A 22,208-nucleotide genomic window follows, 5' to 3' on the forward strand; every position below is an offset into this window, starting at 1 on the left:
GCCTACCATTTAGAGAGACAGGCTTCCAAGGGAGAGGGTACAAGCTTCAGGCAGAACTGGCCCACCAACCATCTCTCTCTCTCTCTTTCCATACAGTACCCAAGCCCAGCCAAAATATCCTGGCACTTGGAGTAGGAAATCCCTCAACTGTCTCTCTCCATGGCAACAAAAAAACCCCACAACCCTCCCAGTAATGTTAACAACAATATCTAACCATTTGCTGCCTTTTCATGATATCAAAGCCCTGCTGCCTAAGGTGGCCACCTCACTCTGCCTACCTAGGGCAACCAAGTCAGATGGACGGGGTACAAATAATGAAATTATTTATTATTATTATTATTATTATTATTATTACTCTGTTCGGAGCCAAGTAGCCTTGTGTTGCAGTACCTCTATTTTAGAGACTGCTTACAGCTTGCAGTGTGCTAAATGGGATATGGTTATATTATAGACAAATGAATCAGTCATATGCTTCCCCCCACCCTCGGAAAATTTAATGGCTTTCTTCTATGCAGTTTCTTCGCTGCTACAGCTCCAACAGTCTCCTCTTCTTCTTTAGTCCTTGCTGTAGCAACCCCTGTATCCTGTATAAAAAATCATCATATTCTCCCATGAGACAAAGTATGGGAAGCCACACCTTCAGACTTCTTACTTTGCCTTCTAGCTTATACTAGCTGCAGGTGTGATCTATGATGGGTTCAGGTGAGAAAATAAACACAGTGCACACACTGCAGAACCTTCACCATCCATCTTGGCAGTTGTTTATATCTTAACCTTGACTGATGGAAGTGGCCTTTGTGCCTTCCTTTCTTCATTTACTGAGTGGAGGTTCCCTGAGTTACTATGATGTGCTGCTTTTTTGGACCAGCCAATGAAGAAAACGCAGGGTGGCAATAGCCAGAACCCCAGTTAGCTCATAGCAATCAGCTCTACAAGGGTTTTGCATTGAAGGAGCTCTCAGGAATAAGTAGATAGCCTTAGACACTGACATGCACATCAGTCACATCAATGGCATCAGTCAGAAGGGTGCCTATGAGTATATTGATCCCTCTATGACAGGCTCCCTCAAACTCAGCCCTCCAGATGTTTTGAGACTACAATTCCCATCATCCCTGACCACTGGTCCTGCTAGCTAGGATCATGGGAGTTGTAGGCCAAAAACATCTGGAGGGCCGAGTTGGAGGAATCCTGCTCTATGAGGATGCGAATCCTTGACAGTCAGGGTCCCCATCTCTATTGAGTGAGCTTTGCATGTATACATCTTTGCACCCATAGGCCCCCTTTCAGACTGATGCAGTTGTCTTATGCATAGGGCTAGTGAATTTAATAGAGGACTAGGGCACTTCCTGAAATTGTGATACTGTATTATTATTATTATTATTATTATTATTATTATTATTATTCTGGATTATTATTCAGAAATAATAGACAACGCCCCATAACACATAATGTAATGCTTCCTTTCCTTCTTCAATTATATTTTCTTACCAATTTCCTTGCTCACTTCCTAAGTTTTCATTCCGGAATTTCCCAGTGTAATAGGCTATATGCCTCTCAGGGTCCACACTGCTGCTTTAGGGCTCTAATCAAACACTATGTAAAGTTATATGCACAAGAAAATGTTATTAACAACAACAACAACTGTATTCATGGGATCTTGAGGCCCAGAAAAATTAATATACATGGAAAAGCAGGGCATGAAAAATCGATTCTTGTAATAGCCTTATTCCTCTGACAGTTCCCTGCTGAGGAGAGGATTACTATAGAGCGACACACATAGCACTAGAAACAATAGTACTTGTTTAGGGCACTTCATTCTTGCATCCTTAACTAATGTATGGAATAATCATATAACCAATGAGGGTTTGAAAACTCTGGTTGGAAGTTCTCAAAGTGAGGCCTACAAGATACAGAAAATTCTGCCAGAAACTGTCAGTAGGAAGCATAAAAACTTTCTTACCACTCCTAAAATTGAGTGATTTAAATTGTACACCCTGATCTTAGGATGCAGACAGCGGAACAGTAATACCAATGCTAGGCTGGCCATTACATTTTCATCCATAAAAAGAAAAGTAGGGGTTGGGGTGAACTGAACTGAACTGAATATTTGCCCTATCCCTAACAGAAGCATACTGGCAGCTGCAGGTCCCACTCCTGCATATTAACTTCAAGGTAAAAGGTAATGTGGATGGAGCTGTGGTCTAAACCACCGAACCTCTTGGGCTTGCTGATTGTAAGGTCAGTGGTTCGAATCTGCTTGACGGTGGAGAACTCCTGTTGCTTTGTCCCAGCTTCGAACCTAGCAATTCGAAAGCATACCAGTGTGAGTAGATAAACAGGTACCACTGTGGCGAGAAGGTAAACCATGTTTCTGTGTGCTCTGGCACTTGTCATGGTGTTCCCTGCACCAGAAGCAGTTTAGTCATGCTGGCCACATGACCCAGAAAGCTGTTTGTGGACAAACGCCGGCTTTCTCAGCCTGAAGCGAGATGAGCATTGCACCCCACAGTTGAATTCAACTGGACTTAACAGTCCAGGGGTCCTTCACATTTACCTTTTATTTACTTCAAGATGGTACTTTTCTCCAGCTGGAGCATATGATCACCCTGTTTATTCGATCTCGGGTTTTTGTTTGTTTGTTTGTTTGGTATTGGAGAAAACATTAGCCAAGTGGAACCTAGCAGTTTCTAGGTTCCACCTGGCTAATGGTTATTGTATAAAGTATTTTATACAATACTATATTGTATAAACCAGCAGAGGAGCAAGAGGGCACTGCAAAGTCAGGATGTGAATACTATGAGTTCACATTAAGGTCGACAAGAAGGTAATTAGGTAGCTTGACGAAGCATCTGATAGAATTCTCAGGAGATCTTCTCAAAATTAATTCATCCTGGCATAATATCAGCATTATCGTATGAAATGAAAAATTAAAGTGATATATCAGAGCAGCACACAAACCTTTGGTAGGTGACAAAGGCTTGTTGGAATCAAGGGTGATTCCAGCTGATGCGATAACAACTGCATTAGTAAACCGGCATGTAACTTATACTGTGATTCACTGATAGTAACAACTTGGGAGGAACTGCAAGCGCTAATGATGCTGAAGAAGCAATAGAAAGCAATACAGGTGCCTTAGAGCTAGCTATCCTTATTATCAGTCTCTGGGTTCGACAGTAAGAAACGAAACATACCTTGCCACTCTTGGGGATGAGGGGTCATCTTATTACTACATTTTTACCCAAGATAACCATTGAGCCAAATACATTCACCAAAAACAGACACCTGTGGTGACTATAATATATCAGCTGCCTTTCCATGCAAATTCATCCCATAGTAGGCAGCATTTTCAAGATACCAGCAGGAAATGTGGAGCGGAGATCACATTTCAAAGATTACCCATACTTCATGTGATGGAAGTAATATTAATTTTAAAAGCATTTTGAAACCATTGTTTCCATATAGTGAGGTGCTTTCCCCATAGAAAATCCACCCCACACCCTTATTTTCCTCCATCACATCATCATCATCATTATTATTATTATTATTATTATTAAGCAGGGCATAACTCCCCAGAGTGAGTTAATCTCCAATTTGATTTTGTTCCATGGCACTGTGTGTTTATTTATGTGGCTTTGGCAGGGCACCAGTGCTTGTTCTGCATTAGAAGCAGGAGGTTGGAAATCATGAATATTTCATCCTGCTCACCCAACCCGAGGTCTCCTCCCCCCATCTCATGATTTGGTTCATTAGCTGCTCGGCCTGGACTAGGTAGGTAATAAAACTAATTGCCATTTCTAATCCACTGATGCCGGTGCAGTGAAATCATTCTACTGATGTCGTTCTCCATACATTTATGAGCCAACGTAAGTGCATGTTGGAATACACTGCCAAAGGAACAATGCAAGCTACATGTTGGGTGGCACAGAGGCAACCATTGTTGAAACCCCCAAAATGTGAAACCACCCAAAAATGTGACCCAAAGAGCCAGTGAGATATTGTGTGTGGTTACATGTTCTGGGGAAAGTCACAAATGTGGGTGAGGTGGAGATTCATACGGATTAGCGGCATTCTTTAATGTGGCAGCAATCAAAACATTTAGAACATGCATGTTACATCAGGAGACAGTCTTCCACATTCCAGTGAGCTATCACACATTATACCGTGAGGATAGGCAGCTAGTTTGACTCAGCTTTCTAAGGTTAACTCCATGCTTCCTATTTTGCTGTTAAGCTAGGTGGAATTAGTCTCTCTACACAAGGATATTAATGAGAGTTTCAAGCGAAAACACACCTTTTCCTAGCTCACAGTCTGGCTGAAAGGCAGTAAAAGTTAAGCTTCTATGTCGCTTTTGATTAGATTCCTAAGTGACTTAATGGAGAAATTTTCAAAGCATATTAAAGTCTCAAAGCAAGCAGGTATCTGGATATTCAGAGCGGCCACTAAAGGGAGACCGAGAGCTGTACTTTCTAGTATGAGTCATATGCACAAGGCATGGGAGCCCCTCTGAGCTCTCCCCAATATATGGCCACAAAATGGTTGGAATAAGGAGGGGCCATGTGGGCTCAGGGAGTAGCTGTGCACAAAAAGTCTTTAGAGCACCCATGGCAGGGGAGCACAATTCCACCCTGCCCATAGTCTGTGCAAACACTGCTACGTGCTGCTCTTTGTTCCACTTACCTGCTCTATGCCTGAATATAAGGACCAGCAGCATAGAGATATATTCAATCCAAACTATGCTGTGGCTGCTGTAGAGGTCGGCTGCAGGGCTGAGGAAATGGGTCGCATTTCCTTCAATGTAGGACTTCCAGTCTATATAAACAGCAGCACAGACCAGCTCAGATTCACATCTTTTCTGTGGAAGAGGGCTGCTTGCATTCCTCTCGGATAGTTGCTGTGAATGGGTTCAAACAAGCACTGGCCTTTTTTTTCAAGAGGCCTGGAATTAGGTTGCATCTTTCTATTATATTTTTTAACACTATGAATGCATTGCATATTCTCCATTCTAGATTCCACACGGAAAAAGAAGCTTCTGCATTTGAACCACCACTCCACATTGCCATACATAGGAGTGTGCATATTTGGGCACAGTGCTTTCCCTCCTCTTAGATGGGCTTGTGGAGGCAAGTGCCCACTTGTCAAAGTGCCCGGATCCTACCCTGCTTTCATTCACTTTTGTCGCTGTCCATGGAGAATGCAAATTAAAGTAGCTTTCAAAAATCTAAGCATAGTGCTAGGCTTTTATATTGCATTTCAGTGGATGCTCTGAGATCTCCTTTTGTCTGCCAGCAAAGCTCCCTCAAACAGAAGCAAGTGCAGAGGCAGAAAAAGCCTTCGCGAGCCCTCAGCTACAATTCAGCTGAGTAAAGCCAAGTCTTAAGAGCAGCTTTCCCCTCCCATCTTCCTGTGGCAACAGAGAGACTATTCCTTGGGGGCTAACAAAGAACTCAGAGCTGCTGGTGAAGATTCGAGACTTTGCTGTGGCTGCTTCAGAGCTAATGAGAAAGAATGAGTTTCCTACCCAGTGATGAGCCATGCAGGGACAAAGCACTAATTGGACTGCAAACAGGCAGCATCACTAAGAGCTTTTGAAAACACCTAGGGCCTTTTCCCACCAGACTGTAAATCTGTTGGAAGCATTCACACAGTGAAGGTTTTCCAGAATAAAAACCTTTATGATGGACGAGACTAGATCCATATTGTAATCTCACGTGCTTGTGCAGGAATGTTATGATCCCAGCGACCTCAACAAATTTTCTTTCATAATCATACATGGATGGTGCATTTGTTAGAGAATTTGTGTGAAGGACTATAATTTAGAATGGACCATATGAAAATACTTCCTTTCAACTTATCCCTCTAAAAAAATGCATTTGGACTGGACTCCTATTGGTTGGATGTTACAGAAATCATATGCAGGTAGGGATGAATGAATCTGTCCATTTCAGCTTCTCTTGGTTTCTCATTTTTCAGCTCACCCCATTTCTGCGTCAATTTGTGATTTTTTTTTTCTTGTGTGAAAATCTGTATACATTCTTGTTGCATTTTTCTTAAAACATACAATTTTGTATGCACGTTCGCCTTACACACACACACATCTTTGTAAGAAATTATTCCTAATATAATTTTGCACATTGTTCTCAATGCATTTTTGTGTCCACTTTTTGGTTGGAGAAGTGCAAATTTTGAAGAGTGGAAAGTATTTCGGTTGGTTTACTGGTTTGGGAAGTGAGAATCAGGTTTGTATTTTCGTGTAACCTGCCTAATTAATTTCTTCCTCATCTCTACCTACAGGTGGGGGTTGTCATTCTTTACCCTTCTTTTTTTTCCTGCTCCCCTGATTCAAAAGCTGTGGCTATTCTGGGATAGGCCACTTACTTTACAGTTTCATTGGGGGGGGGGAATGGGTGTGTTATAACAGCAGAAAATCAGAAAGAAATGCAAAAAAGCGACGCAAATAAATAGTGTATCAAATAGGAATTTGATAGCCTGTAGTGCAAATTATGCACACAGCAAACTGTTCTGTGACTGAGCATTTGCAAAGATGAACTTGACGTCTTCTCTTCTGCAAAAAGGAAGCAAAAGCCAGAGGGAATGACAGAGACAAGGGCAAAGCAGTCTCAGATGCAGCGTAACAACCCTGATGGGCATGAACACCATGATGAGCCATCAGGTGCAGCACTGTGACATGCAGGAGAGGCATCTTCAATGTGGTGCTAGAGAAACTGGCCGTTCCCCCACCTTAATTAGAACGGCAACTGCACTCTTCAAAAGCCAGAAACCATTATTTAGAAAACAACTGCCCAGGCGAAAGCTGTTCTCGGTAACGTCCACGGGAAGGAAGGCTCAGCACGAGAGTGCGACTATAAAGGCGAGGCTGATCAATACCAACTCTCAAAGAGGATCAAGCTGCAGAGCTTGCCAAAGGGCATGTAGCCCATCACAAAAGCGATGCAGGCAACAGCACCAGAATAAAAAACAACAGGTGGTTTTGGTGCAGTGCAGCTACGCAGCAAACTGGCACCATACCTGGACCAGGTTTAGGCTGGTGCAGGCAGTTCCCTCACACAGTGCACCAAGCAAAGGAGGTGCATAATAAATAATAATACCTATACAGTGGAACCTTGGTTCTCGAATGCCTTGGTACTTGAACATTTCGTCTCCCGAATGCCAAAAACTCAGAAGTAAGTGTTCCGGTTTTTGAACAGTTTTCAGAAGCTGAACGTCCGATGCAGCTGTCAGCTATTGTTTCCATGGTGCTTGCGCCAATCGGAAGCCACACCCTGGTTTTCGAATGTTTCAAAAGTCGAACAGACCTCTGGAATGGATTACGTTCGAGAACCAAGGTACCACTGTATTTAGATGAGTAGCTACTCAAAGCTGGGGCGTGCGTGCCAAATTTTGCCCTTGCTCGTGGCACCATAGTACCAAAGTCCACCCCTGACCTTACCATACTAAGACAGCAGCAATGAAACAATCCCAGATTACGCTAGTATAGAGCAAGGCAAAAATACTTTGATTTTGTGTGTGTGAATGTGTACTAATTTTTCAGTGGAGGCTGGGCTATTGTTTGGGGAAGGGCAGATCTGGTTAAGCTCAACTATAGTTTATCTAGCACCTATGTGCAAGGATAAATTAACTCAACTATATTGTCTATGTTCTATACGAAGCTTGAATAGTTAATCTATGGTAGAGGTGTGGAACTTTTTGGGGCTCTACAGGCGGCATTACTCTGGGGGAAAACTTTTGTGGCCACATTCCAGCAGTGGGTGGCTCAGATCCAAAAAGGGTGGGGTGAGATGCACACAGAATCTCATACCCTTAATATGCACATTCACATAGATACACAGTTACTTCTCATGGAAACAAAAGCATATATTCAATTTGCATTAACTCTAGTCTCACCTTTCATTTTCTCTTAGTTTCATGCATTTCATAAAATGTATATACCATTTGGTTGCAATAAAACCTGTTTTACAATAAATATTAAATTTATCAGTAAAAACAGTCAAAAACTTTTTTAAAAAGTAAATTTAAGAGAAAAAATGATTAAAATTCCTTAGATTCTTAGAAAACAGTTTGAAAAGAAAAAGCTAACAGCCTTTGTCTCTGCTGACTATACAAAAGGCAAAAAGAACTCGGTAATCCCAACAGGTTGCAAATAACACCAATGCGCATCTGAACTGCAAGCCCTGCCTTACAGCCAATCAAAGACTCAAACTCCAAATTGCAATTGCTTCCCCAAAATTGCATGCGTGCAACTGCATATTGCATGGATGCTTGCGCTCCTGGAAATATGCAAAAAGTCTGCCTCTCTGCTGAGGCACTTCTCCCTTCTTGCAGAGAGAGGAGCTGCAATCATACACGCTTTGCCCAACATCAGAACCTCATTTCCCTCCCAGCTGCTTCCTGCTGAACAACTGGTGTATGGAAGGGGCTCTAGAAGGCCAACTGCCCAGTTGCATTTGGCCCACAGGCCAAGCGTTCCTCACTCCTGACCTATGGGGGTTGTCTCCAGACTTAAAACGAAGAGTTCTGTGAAAAGGGGCAACTCACAGCCTTTGTAGATGTCTGTAGGTATCTGCACAGCTGCGTAAGAGTAGTTAACCTTTGTTTTGAAGTTGGCATCTTCTGTGAACTCCAGTTTCAGGGAGTTGGACTTTTCTTTTTCAATTTCTTCTCCATCTGGATCTTCCTGTAAAGGAAAAAGAGGAGACAAAAGTTCAGGTCAGTTTTATACAGAAGCAGCCTGCAAGCTGGTGTGGCAGATTGTACGTGGTGTCTGCGGCTGAGTGGCAGCCAATATGAAGAGTCCCCATTTTATCTGCTGGAGCTGCTCTGTAACATAGGAGGAACAGGACGGATAGGTAGGCCTGCTTTTTGTGGGCACACAGCTGTTGATTGACCATCATCACAGACTGCTGACATCATTGGCTCATGGCTGCATGGGATGTAACTAGCCATTCAGCAGCCACCTGCTTGCTCAGTGCTGACCTTATACTCTCCATAAGAGCAAGGACTTCATCTCACTTGACTGCAGCTCAGCAGAGGTAGCAATATATATGCTACCTGCCACAACACCTTACTGGCTGCTGCTTGTGGTATTGAAATCGGTCCCACCACAGTTCTGGACACCCCGCTGGTTGGTTATAGATGTCTTCCATGTTTAAAAAGAAAATGCTAGTATTTTCAGTAACTTCCATTTGAACATGGCAGCTGTGCGGGAAGATCCACAGCTAACTCTCCTTGTTCAGCAGGTAGATACTATTTTTAGTGCAGTCTCCTTTTGAGCATGAGAAATCCGGTTCTTTAGTTCAGTTCTGAATGGGAGACACTCAGCTCATAGCTCATGGCCTTGATCACCACAGGACAGCGCTGCTAGCAGTTTTTCCCTTGCAGCCAATGGTCCTGTCCCATTCCCTGGAGTGTGTGTTGCCGGGAAACCAGGACATTTATACTTCTGAGCCCTCTTCAAGTAAACTCCATAGCAACAGCAGGAGCAGCAGGAGCTGTGCCTAGAAGGGGCAGGGAGTGGAATAGCTGCTAAATCTTTTTTAAATGCAGCCTTTGTGCGTCAGGTGGAGGTGGCTTGTAAAGCAAACTGGTTGAGAAGATGCACTGATTCCTGGCTCATTTCTTGGCTCTGTTTAACCTTGCCTCTCTGTTTTCAGTAGCATGGCAGGTATTAAATCAGACAAAAACCCCTTGAAAATCAATTAGCAGCAAAAGGCGACTATCAAAGAACAAATTAAAACTGAGTGGAGCTTAGTGCTTTGTCAATAAGCAATGCAAACAATATTTAATTATGGTAGAGAGAGATGGCAAACTCCCTGCTGCTGAGGCTGGAATATGCGCCGGCTCTTTCACACTCCACTTCTCTCTCCCTTCCCTGTACAGATTGCCACAGCTTTGGCAGTCAAATCGAACAAACTGAGGGCTCTTTTGTTCTTTATATGAGGAGATTTAACCTGTTTGGAGAAGCAAACATGCTTTCTTCTTGGAGCATTAGAACTGAGAAATCTTGATCGGTCAGTGCAGGCAAGAAGAAGTGCTACAGGGGTGTGTAGGACATGGCACTTCCGAATCCAGGCTTTCCCAACTTCAGCTTATTTGGACAGAGTACGGGGAGAAGTGGCTCATGGGAGGAGCTGCAGTGAGAGTTAAGCACCCCTCTTATCCAAACACTTCCCCTCTGAAAGATGCTTTCTTCTAAGCAATGTGTTTTGTTACACATGTTTGGTGTGTTAGACACAGAGGTGGATTAAAAAAGAGAGAATAAGACTTAATAATTCATTGTGGCAGGGTCAAATCACAAGAAGGTCACAGGGTCCTCACCTTTATTCTAGTCAATGTTTTTAGTGGGCTAGAGAAAAGCTATGGTTTGGCTATGATACTAAGGAACAAGGGATGGAGCTTAAAGGTGCTATTAAGAGGCTCCTCCTCCTCCCACGCCAATAATTCAAGCATTGTAAAGTACAGTTCTATCAAAAGCCATTAGCTATGATATCTAAATGGAACCTTCAAGTTCAGTATACTTCTGAACACTTGATGCTGGCTGGAGATAGATAACAGAGGAAGGCTGCTGCATCCAAGGCACACTTTTGGACTCTCAGCTGACCACTCGGCTAAACCAGACACTGGACCAGATGTTCTCATGGGCATTTGCAAGAAAGCCCTTCTACTGTGGCTTTTCTGACTCAGAAAATATATCACAGGAATTTCTGTAGGTGTGAAATTAATTTTAACCCTGAATAAATTTCTGTCCCTAGCAATTATGCCACCTTGCTATCCAACGTTTCCCTCCTCGTATTGTAAGTGGGCTTATAAAATAACCCCCTGCAATAAAAATGAACTAGTCACGATGGCTGCAGGCTATCTCCAGGACGAGGGGAGGCATGCTTGTGATCACCAGTCACTTGGGAACAACAGCTGAAGAGAGTTATTGCCCTTGCTTGCTGGCTTCCCATAGGCATGTGGCTAGTGTTGGAGATTCATTCCCCGTGTCTGCAGTCATGGGATTATTGTCTTTCACATGACGGTATGTGTTTTCATTCCACAGAATGGGAAGTGACGGAGACAGGATGTTTGTGGTGTTACTGTGTTCCTTGAAGTGGGACTATTGTCCTTTGTTCTTTCTCTTTGCTGTCTGATGCTAGAGAGAGAGGGAGCCATGTTGCAGTGCTCCGTGTGTGTTTATCTGTAAATAAAGTAGATTAGCCAAAATGTTGAGTTGCTGAGTTCTGTCACGCAACTGCGAAAACTCTGCGGATCTGTAAGTGTGCTAATGCTTTTTGGCATTAGTCACTGTGATGTTCAGGCTGAAGAAAGATTTTGAAGCTCCCGAACGATCGCCCAGGAGGGAGGGAACATGCCAGTTGGGCATGTGTCTCAGCCAGGGTACTACTTGTGTGTAGGAACGCCTAACAGCTAGTCCCTAGGGAAAGTAGGGAGTTGTATTTAAGTAACTGCTACACAGATTATACCCATTAAAATTAGTGGGTTTCAGTTAATTAAGACCAATAACATTCTGAGTCTATTCTGAGTAAAAGAATACAACCCAGAATACTGGGCTGGATAGGCATTTGGCCTGATCCAGCATTGATTTTCTTAAATATTTATCCCTTTCATTCATTTCTTCCTTGGCTTCTATGTCCCATTCCACTCACGTCATGGCTGTGGGGTGTGGGCTGCTGGTGAAGGAGCATGTGTGTTTACTGAAATAGGTTTAGGTGTATGTTCATTGTCACCTGCAAACAATTCTAAGAGGAATGTGTTCTATTTACAAAAAGGAGGCCTCCTCCCTAGCATATGGCATTTAACTTAAGAGTTTGCATCACCTATCATTTCTTAGAAACTTTACTCATTTATCTGGGTATAGCATATAGGCCTGTAGGCCTATCCCTTTCAAAAGCCTGCTGTTATCTTGGCTTCCTCTCATAGTCTTCTCATGCAGTTGCTGAGTTTAGTAAGAAAGCTACATATTGCAGTTAGCTATTTTGCAATTTCATATTTGAGTTCCTTCAGAACTCTCAGATGAATGCCATCTGGTCCTGGTGACATATTACTCTTTCATTTATTTGCTCTAAAATGCTTCTTCTGACATGTCAATTTGTGACAATTTCTTTTGCTGCTGGTATCTCCCTGATGTCATCTGCAGTGAAGATTGATGCAAAGATTTCCTGCACCAGAGGTTCTCTGCACTGACCATAACTTTCTTTAATGTGCTTTTACCCTAATGGCTCTAGCCATTTCCTAGCAGACGTTGAGGGTTTTTTTTTTATCTGCCTTGGGAATATTTTTTCTGGGGTGGGAAGGGAGCACATGAAGGTTTTTTTTTTAAGCAGCTACTCTTGAAATGTGCTTGGCTGATTTCCATTACTACAGATACACACTGCCAAAATTTGTCCTTTTGGCTGTTTTTATTTATGCACAGAATTTCCTTTAGCAGCCTCATTTCACTACCATTGATTCCTGCTGAAATTCTTTCTTTTTCTTTAAAATTAGAAGTGATTGCTTATTTAAATCCGGGGTTATGGTATATATGTCTGGCGCCCATGCAACTTTTATTCATTTTGCATCTGCACTGCATCCCTTTCAGTTCCCTCTTCCCCATGCAGCTGCCGTATGTAAGGCCAAGTGCTGTGGCAGTGCCTCACCTCATGCACCACACCTACTAACACGGAAACTCTCTGACAATTTGTAACAAAAAGCTTTCATCTGTGACACTGAAAGCAAGATATAATTTCTAAACGATTAATAGCCAAAACCTTCTTAGCGAAAGAGTACTTCTGTGCCAAGTAAAAAATGGAGACACTGTTTGCAGAAGACTAGCATTTCTCTGGGATTTTAAAGACAGCAACTGAAATAACTAATGGGGAGGAAAATGTCCCTATATATAAGCTTGTTTTCTGCTCCTGCAAGCCAATTCATATCTTCAAGATTTGGGTTGGAGAAATACAATGGGACAATGACTGCATATCAATTAATTGTTTGGGGGAAGATTTATGTTTTGCATATGCCTTTCCTAACAGTGTCTGCAAGCACTCATTTGCATCTGCCCTCTTGCTGAATATGCCTTGAAAAGACTTGATCTAGGACCCAAGAAATGAAATACAGATGAATTTTATCTGCCCCTTTTGGTTTCAATACTTTTATACTTCAGTACCACAAGTTATGTGTGTGAATCTGCAGTCATCAGGGCTAGAAACTTTACTGGAATTCTATATTCTGTTCATAACCAGTGGCTTACAAGGAGCAATCTTCCCTGTGCTAAAGCATCATACAGGAAGAGGCCTTACTCCTACACCGTGAAGCTCCTTACCTGTAGAGCTTTGGCAGGAACCATCCCTGCTACTTTCAGACATCTTCTGAAAGCTGTGCTGCTTAGACAGGCCTGCATTATATGAATTTTTCTTTAAACCAACTAGTATCCAATGTTTTTAATTATGTTTAATATATATTTATAGATTGATTTTATATGTTGAATGCCTCCTTGTTATAGTCTATGAAGGAGCAGATTATGAATTTATTATTATTATTAATTTCATTTCTATACCGCTTTATATTTTTAAGGAAAAAAATATTGAAGTGTTTTACTATTATTACACATTGAAACATCAAATAAAACAATGCAGAATAAAACATTATGGAGGGAAGTCTGATATAAAGTATACATTCAAAGCAACATTAACAGGAAACTAAAATATTTACTTTAAAAATTCAGAATAAAACATTGGAAAGCAGGTCAACTACAGAACACACATTTAACACAGCAAAGTTAACGAAAACAAATTATCTTCGACATTTCAAAGGAAAACAGTACCATTCCAGTTTAGTATTGTCTACTCTACACCATGGGTAGGCAAACTAAGGCCTGGGGGCTGGATCCGGCCCAATCACCTTCTTAATCCGGCCCGCAGATGGTCCAGGAATCAGCATGTTTTTACCTGAGTAGAATGTGTCCTTTTATTTAAAATGCATCTCTGGGTTATTTGTGGGGCATAGGAATTCGTTCATATTTTTTCCAAAATATAGTCCAGCCCCCCACAAGGTCTGAGGGACAGTGGACTGGCCCCCTGCTGAAAAAGTTTGCTGACCCCTGGTCTACACTATCTGGCAGTCACTCTCCAGGGCTCATGACTAGATTATTTACCAGCTCCTCCTGGAGATGTTCAAGATTTCTTTGCTGACAGAAAGCCAGGCTAATATTCTGTTGTATTCTGTCATCATCTCTCTACTGATGCTCTGGACACAGACTGGAATCATAAATGACATTGAAAGCATTGGAGGAAAGGCTAATTTTAGCCCACTGAAGTATGACTGTGTAGCTCCCAGCAGAGACCTCCTTCCTGGATGCCATCCTCAAAAACAGCAGGTTAGAGCAAACTTATTTTTCCATGCTTTGTGTCAGAATGAAAGAATTTGTTAAAAAGAGAAAGGTTGAATTAAGTTATTCTGAATTCTGTGGCACAGAGCAGAATAGTCAAGTTGTAAGAAGAGCTAAGCTTTCTTTAGTTCTGACCCTTTGCTGTGAGAAAAGAGAGCACTCATTGCATGACCCATTTCCCTGTGCATAGCTTCTGCTTTATAGCAATCTGCTGTATGAGTCTGCAGGCTTGTCCACAATTGAGCATTCATTAGCTGCTAATCCACATTTCCTCCATTTGAACCAGACTAGAGTAGTCCATACACACATGTATTTGAATTTGTATACGAGAAGTAACTTTGGTCTTTACTGCAAACTATGTAAATTAAATGGAGGGACAAACAGCTGCAAACACACAGTAAAATGCAGTGTGGACAAGGCCTGTGAGAGATTTCCAGGGCAATTTGGCTTGCATCTGACTCTTAAATCCTCACCAAATCTTTCCTGTTTCGGAACAGCTCTTGAAAAACTGGAGTGTGCTATATGATCTGCAAATTTTAAGTGTTTGAGAGTTTGCCTCCCGACAGGTTGGCTACTGCCAGAGATCTAGCCAATGGTGCCATAAAGGAAAAAAAGAAAGAAAGAAAAAGACACACAAGTAATTACTATGAACTAAAATGCTCATCTGATTTCAAAAAAAGTTTTCCCATTGATTCTAACCACTGAATCTTTGCAGTCAAGTAGAAACGCCAAGAGGGGCTTTAGAAAGAAAAGTCCAGATAATACAGCTTCTGCTCTCAATCTTCTCCAAGCGTATTTCACACCTGATGGTTCTTTCTGATTGCAGCTGCAACAATCAGATGCATTTGAGACAATAGAAGCAGGCCTCAGGTCAGGTCTTCAAGAGAAGTACCGTTTTGTTTGATCTGGCATAAAGCCCATCTAGTCTTCTGTGGCGGCAGGACAGATGACATCTCAGACTGATGCTGCATAACAGGGCAGGAAGCAGAAAGCCCAGGGACCTCCAAGGCTATACAGTAATACTTGTTCTGCATTCTGATGGCGATAACTCTCAGAAGCATCACAGACAGAAGCAAACAAAATGTCCCTTTACTACAGTGGCTGGAACCAGCACTATCCCCGTGGAAAAGGGGGATATGATTTGTACGAAAGTATGCAAAATCAGTTGTGGGTGGTGTGTTGGGGCTGTGCCCTCCTTCTGGTCTCCTTCTGCCTGAGTCGCAACTGCAAAACAGGTTGGCAAAGGTGAGGGACCAGTGAGGTGGGCATGGTGCAAACATGCCAGCAGGAGCAGCAGATCGGCTCTCCCAGTGCATCTGCACCTGCACCTTGCCAACCTGCCCACCTTTTCTCCCTCATCTCTCCCTCCACCCTAGCATGCAGCAGTGACTTAGCCAAAGGGCAATCAGGTGAGCAACGCAAGACCCCTGCCCTCAATATTAGAGATGTAATATAGAATCCTCTGGACTCCCACTGAGCAGCAAGTGTAGCAAAGGTGCTCCACAGAGCAAAATACCCTACAGAACCCTACTATCATATAGAGAGGTTAAAGGCACAGCTCAGCATTTCTGAAAGGACCAGCACTGACTGTTTTGGGGATCAAATACACTATGTATTACTCTTTGGCAACAGAGACCGTTCATTAGGGACCTCACGCTCTAGGGCAGTGCATTTGTATTGTGCAGTGGCAATCAGCAAGAGGACACTTAAGAGCTGAAAGGTGTAGGGAGTTTTTAAAAGTTTCCAATCTAGTAAAATCTAGTTATATTAAATAAGAATAAGAATAATAATCATCATCATCATCATCATAGAATCATAGAGTTGGAAGAGACCACAAGGGCCATCCAGTCCAACCCCTGCCAAGCAGGAAACACCATCAAAGCATTCCTGGCAGATGGCTGTCAAGCCTCTGCTTAAATACCTCCAAAGAAGGAGACTCCACCACACTCCTTGGTAGCAAATTCCACTGCCGAACAGCTCTCACTGTCAGGAAGTTCTTCCTAATGTTTAGGTGGAATCTTCTTTCTTGTAGTTTGAATCCATTGCCCCGTGCCCACTTCTCTGGAGCAGCAGAAAACAACCTTTCTCCCTCCTCTATATGACATCCTTTTATATATTTGAACATGGCTATCATATCACCCCTTAACCTTCTCTTCTCCAGGCTAAACATACCCAGCTCCCTAAGCCGTTCCTCATAAGGCATCGTTTCCAGGCCTTTGACCATTTTGGATGCCCTCTTCTGGACACGTTCCAGCTAGTCAGTATCCTTCTTGAACTGTGGTGCCCAGAACTGGACACAGTATTCCAGGTGAGGAATAATAATAATAATAATAATAATAATAATAATAATAATAATAGTTTATTATTTATACCCCACCCATCTGGCTGGGTTTCCCATAAAATATACAATGGTATATTTTATGAAACTATGTATAAAGTCAGTTTCAAACTGAAAGCTTCCCTTTTGAATCAATGAATGTAATGAGATGGAACATAATTTACGGTCTTGAAACTGGCGCACACTAAGTATAAAAGCTGCATAGTAAAAGTACAGAAGGTTATATATATATTTTTGAAAAGAGCTGAAATAGGATTGTATGAATTCATTAAATACATGTTCCTCTGAACAATGCCACCTGCACAAGCTTGTGCGATTGGTTAGTTATCCTAGACTGCAGAGTATTTCTGTGTCAGGTAGATGCTCTTGTTGCTCATAATAAAGTATTCATCCTTACTTGTGTATGCGGTTTGCAAATTGATTTGAAAAAAAGTGAATGATTCTTGCATCCCTGGTCAGGGATAGTTCCAGAACACTAAACTCTCACCTAGGGATGGACAATTCAGATTGGAGCCAAGAGGTGGTAATCCAGTCATGCAAGCCTACATCTTTTTTCTTCTGTCCTGCTTCTAATAGTATCTAGCATGCACATAACATCCGAAGAAGCAGCCTTGGTCAACGCAGCCTCCAGGAACAGGCTAAATGATCCTGTACACCTGTCCCTCCCCTGATACCTGTATGGATTCATAGCTAAAGCGCCTCCACACTTGCAAGCAGCTTATTTATAGCAGATGACATTTCCTTAGGTAAGAGGTTGCCACTTACACCAGAAGGAGCAAAAGCGTTACATTTCTAAAATCAGCCCCTGCCCTCCCTGCCACGTCATGCCTGCCCCTGACAGGTGCCAATTATGGCATCGCACCACTGTAGACACAAGCAAAGGAGCAAACCTCCCACTCTGCAGTTCGTCTCAAATGACAGAGCCTAACGATATAATTGGAGTGATGTTGAGGAGGAGAGCAGAAAGATAAGAGGCAGCAATTTAATCCTGCAGGTGTGTAAAAGGGAGAGTGTGGGGAGAGGTAAAGAGGATAAGTATTTCTGTACATTGTTTTTGGGCTACAGAGAAAAAAGGCATAGACACTCAGTGCAGCCACTCTGGACCCCATGATAGATAGGCAGAGGCCATATCTGAGGCCAGCTGTGACTACAAGCAAGGCAAGATCAGGAATTAGAGGTGGTTCAGTGGACTGCAGCTTGCATGGCCCTGTTTCTGAAGAATGGATGGGGGAGAAATTTCATTCAGTTCACATTCTGTACATTCACTTTCCAAAACTATAAGCAAACTGAAACCCAGAAAATGTGGGTTACTCTATCTGAGTAATGTGCACAAATATGCATAATGTGTACATAAAAATGCATAAATTTGAGCATGGATAAAATGTATTAGAATGGAGAAAACTGCATTATAAAGGACAAAATTGCATGCACAACTGTATATATTAGGAGAAATCTGCACCAAAATGTTGATGAACTTTCATGAGGATTTTCCCCCCCTTCTTCTAAGAATAATTACCGACTGATTGGGAGAATTGAACTTACTGTAAGTCTGGAAAAATGAGAAACTGAGAGAAACCAAAGTTGACAGATTTGCGCATCCCTGCTTAAAAGCATCACTGGGCTGGCACTATGTAACTCTCGGCTTCTTAACATGTTACATTTTTAAGGTGGAAATCAGGGCCACAATAGACATAATGTGGAAGATTTTCCATTGGTGCTCAATAAAAAAAAGCAGCCACAACATACTTCAACTTTCACCAGAGCCTCAGCACTAGGATGGAAGGTCAACCCTTCTCAGCCTTGCAATTTTCCCAAACAAAATCATCTCACCCCCCTATTAGCTTTGATGGGGGGAAATTCAAGAGTCTATATTGTGTCATATCCCCAGCAATCCCCAGCAGAGCTAATAGCAGCTTTGTGGAAGGGGGTGATTTAGATCGGGGGAAATGGCACAGGATTAAAGGGTTAATTATACCCACCCTCTGACTCCCTGCTCCAGAAGTGGTCGTGGTGGGGAATCCACTTCAGAATTTTTGCATATCAGATCAAAAATATCCTGTGTCCTCTTGGATTTTCAGATCTCTTTGCAAATACATACACCATAAAGGTAAAGGTAAAGGACCCCGGACAGTTAAGTCCAGTCATGAGGCAAACTTTTCAGAGAGCTGATTGGCTGTGGCTCCTTGCCAAGTATAAACTAGTCCCCCCCCCCCCGTTGAATAATATGTGAAATTACCTTTAGAAGAAAATAGTAAAGTTTCAATCATTAAGCATGTTATTATGCTCATTTCTGGGTTGGTTTGTTTTTTTTAAAATATTAGCTTCTTTGTTTATTAAATTTCTGTACTGCCCTTCATCCAAAGATCACAGGGCAGCTTACAATATGAAAACACAGAATACGTAGCATAGCAACAAACAAAAACAATAGCCCCTCTACAGTTTAAAGGGCCATCAATTGTTTAATTGGCCATTAGTTCCCTGCAGTGATCACCTCATTTTGCCAAACAGATGGAGCGACTCTGCAGAGCTTCAAGACCTGCCAGGATTCCAAGTTGTGACATAGCACTATGTCCAGGCACATTATTAGTTGAGGGGGAGGTGACTACCACTACTGGGCATCATGGGGTCAGCCAAGAATGCCCCTGGGAATGATACTGTATGGTGACACAGCATCATTCCCAGGGGTGTTCTGTCCCAGAAATGCAGCAGGACTGCTGGAGGCACCAGGTTGCTGCTTCCCATGTTGGAAAGCCTTTTTTATTATTAAGAAAAGGAAAGAAAGGAAAATAAAAATGCTTGAGCAAGAGTCATCCTGAAAAGTTGCCAAAAATTCTCACCCAGTTTTGTTGGGCAACAGATGGTCCGACCTGGTAAAAGACAGCTCCCGAAATCCCATTCCAGATAGAAAAAGAATGAAAAAAGAAAATCGAGGTGTGTGTGTGGCGAGGAATATTTGGCCCCGTTTGAATCAAGAGCAAAGAGCAATCTCCCTAACAAAATATGTACATGGCGGTTTTGTCACCAACTACTAATGGAGTTTTAGCAGTGATTCTGGCTCCATTAATCCTCTCTGGTCTAAGCTTCCAATTATACAGTAACACTCTTTTGGAAGCAGTTCCCACTGAAATCAAATTATTTCCAAGTAAATGTAGGGTTCTGCTTCTCTCCCACAAAGAAAAGAATGGGAATTTAGTGTGAAATGAGAGATTGCTTAAAATGCCGAACATTCTGAAGAGAGGGGAAGGAACTTCTTAAATTTGTTCATTCTGTGAAGTTGAAAAAAAAGACCCAGCTACCCAAATCCTGAAATGAGAGTATTTTATATCATTTTTTCCTCTAGATCTTTAGCCTTCATCTACTCTCAGCACTCCCAAAGAGTCCACAGACTCCAGCTGCAAAGAGTCCACAGACTCTTCTTCTCCAGTTGTAAAATCCAGCTTGCCAACAGAGAAGATTGGTCGGGAAGAAAGAAGTAAAAAAAGCTAACTATAGTCTGCACGTAGAAGCGGCTTAGCCATGCTGGCCACATGACCCGGAAGCTGTATGCCGGCTCCCTTGGCCAATAAAGCGAGATGAGCGCCACAACCCCAGAGTCGTCCACGACTGGACTTTACAGTCAGGGGTCCCTTTACCTTTATGACCTAAGATGGGAGGCACAGGTGAGTTCTGAAGCTGTTGTTTCCCTCATCTCTGCACCACTTCTCAGCTGTTACTGGGCATTCCTGTAAGTCAACAAGATGAGTGACCCGCTGGAGTCTGTCCAATACACTGCCAGGGCTGTGCTGCTGAAAATGATTCAACTTAGCAACACGCCTTGCAATGATCACACTGCCTCTTGTTGAAATTGTCATTTCATAAAGAAGCTGCATGTTATTTTGCTTAGAGTAGAAATGGGCCAGAGCCTGGCCCAATAACACTGAATAACCCTTAGTTCTTTACGTTGTGAATGGGTGAAATCAAGGAAAGCAAAATGATTATTGTGAATGCTACCTTTCCCACAACAGAGATCAATTAACTAACAATTGCCAAGTCACTATTGTTGTAAATGGTCACTGTATTTAGTTTGCCTATGTTGTAGCTTTCGTTGAATTGTCACTATCTGTGCTTTCTGCATTTCCAGAGAGCCAGTGTGGTGTAGTGGTTAAGAGCGGAAGACTCGTAATCTGGGGAACCGGGTTCGTGTCTCCGCTCCTCCACATGCAGCTGCTGGGTGACCTTCGGCTAGTCACACTTCTCTGAAGTCTCTCAGCCCCACTCACCTCACAGAGTGTTTGTTGTGGGGGAGGAAGGGAAAGGAGAATGTTAGCCGCTTTGAGACTCCTTCGGGTAGTGAAAAGCAGGATATCAAATCCAAACACTTCTCTCTGACCTCACAGTTTCCAACCCGCAGCTCCATACCTAGAACTGAGAGTTACACTCTCACACATTGAATACTTGCAATCTGTTTTGGACTGAGTTTGGAACTGGCACATTAGAACTATGAACACTTAGGATTTGCTCTTACCAAAACACATGCGCACTCATTTATAGGAACTGTTGTTTTTATTCAGGTCCTTTCCATCTAACAGAGTCCGAAATACTAGGGGTGGGAAGCAAGATGTTTTCAGCCAAGGGCAGAAGGCTCCTTTGCACAATCACTGGTGTATTTCTAGCATCATTTTCAGAGAGAGGCGAGCAATCAACATTAATTTCTCTTTAAACTGCACATAATAAAATGTACAAATAAATGTCCACCCGCACTCAGACAGAAAAAGCTGTTTTCCAGCACAAATGCTTCCTCACAACTCCTTGTTGCAATGAGGGAGACACAGACCAAATTTCCCTCGCAACATATTTTTTCATTGGGGGGCTGTTATAACAGGGACTGATCTCTTTGGTAATTCTGAAAAATGATGGGCCTCTTTGGGTCAATGCTCTGAACAGCACAGGATCTCAAAGCAGATGCTGCGGCAGGCAGCTTGTGAAGTCCTATCAGATCATTGACTCTCAAACTTAACAAACCCTAGATGTCAGTGACTCAATATTCTCTAGGTCAGTGATTCTCAGTCACTGTTTTGTGGCCTGCAGCCAAGTTATAGGAGGATTCTTGGCTTGGCAGGCACATATGTGCTTCAGTTCTATGGCCCTTTCAAGGATTTCTGTTAACTGGCAGGTACTCTTTCAATGAGTTTGAAGCATGAAGAAGACTGAAACTTCCCAATAGATTGTGATACAGAAAGACAGAGGCTGTGTACACACCAGACACTGAAAGCACATTTCCTGATCTCCTAAGAATCCTGCAAACTGTAGCTTGTTAATTGTGCTGGAAACTGCAACTTTGTGAGGGTAAACTGCAGTTCCAAGGATGTGCGGTCTCTCTCTCTCTCTCTCTCTCTCTCTCTGTGTGTGTGTGTGTGTGTATGTATGGATATGTGCTTTGTATGTATGGCATGTATGCAGACAGACAGAGAACAAATATGCTAGGGTATTTTTGCCTATCTGTTCCTA

At 42.5% G+C, this 22,208-nt stretch overlaps 1 protein-coding gene across 3 annotated transcripts in view; it reads right to left on the reverse strand.

The window, feature by feature from the left end:
• The window catches only part of CACNA2D2 (calcium voltage-gated channel auxiliary subunit alpha2delta 2), a 523,930-nt gene that overhangs the window by 133,895 nt on the left and 367,827 nt on the right, over positions 1-22,208 (reverse strand). For all 3 annotated transcript variants that reach the window (XM_033140620.1, XM_033140619.1, XM_033140617.1), the window contains exon 6: positions 8,554-8,692. In XM_033140620.1, the coding sequence (XP_032996511.1) occupies positions 8,554-8,692 (139 nt within the window). The remainder of the gene's footprint in view (positions 1-8,553; positions 8,693-22,208) is intronic.

The sequence above is a fragment of the Lacerta agilis genome, chromosome 2 (assembly GCF_009819535.1).
Source record: "Lacerta agilis isolate rLacAgi1 chromosome 2, rLacAgi1.pri, whole genome shotgun sequence".
Lineage (NCBI taxonomy): Eukaryota > Metazoa > Chordata > Lepidosauria > Squamata > Lacertidae > Lacerta > Lacerta agilis.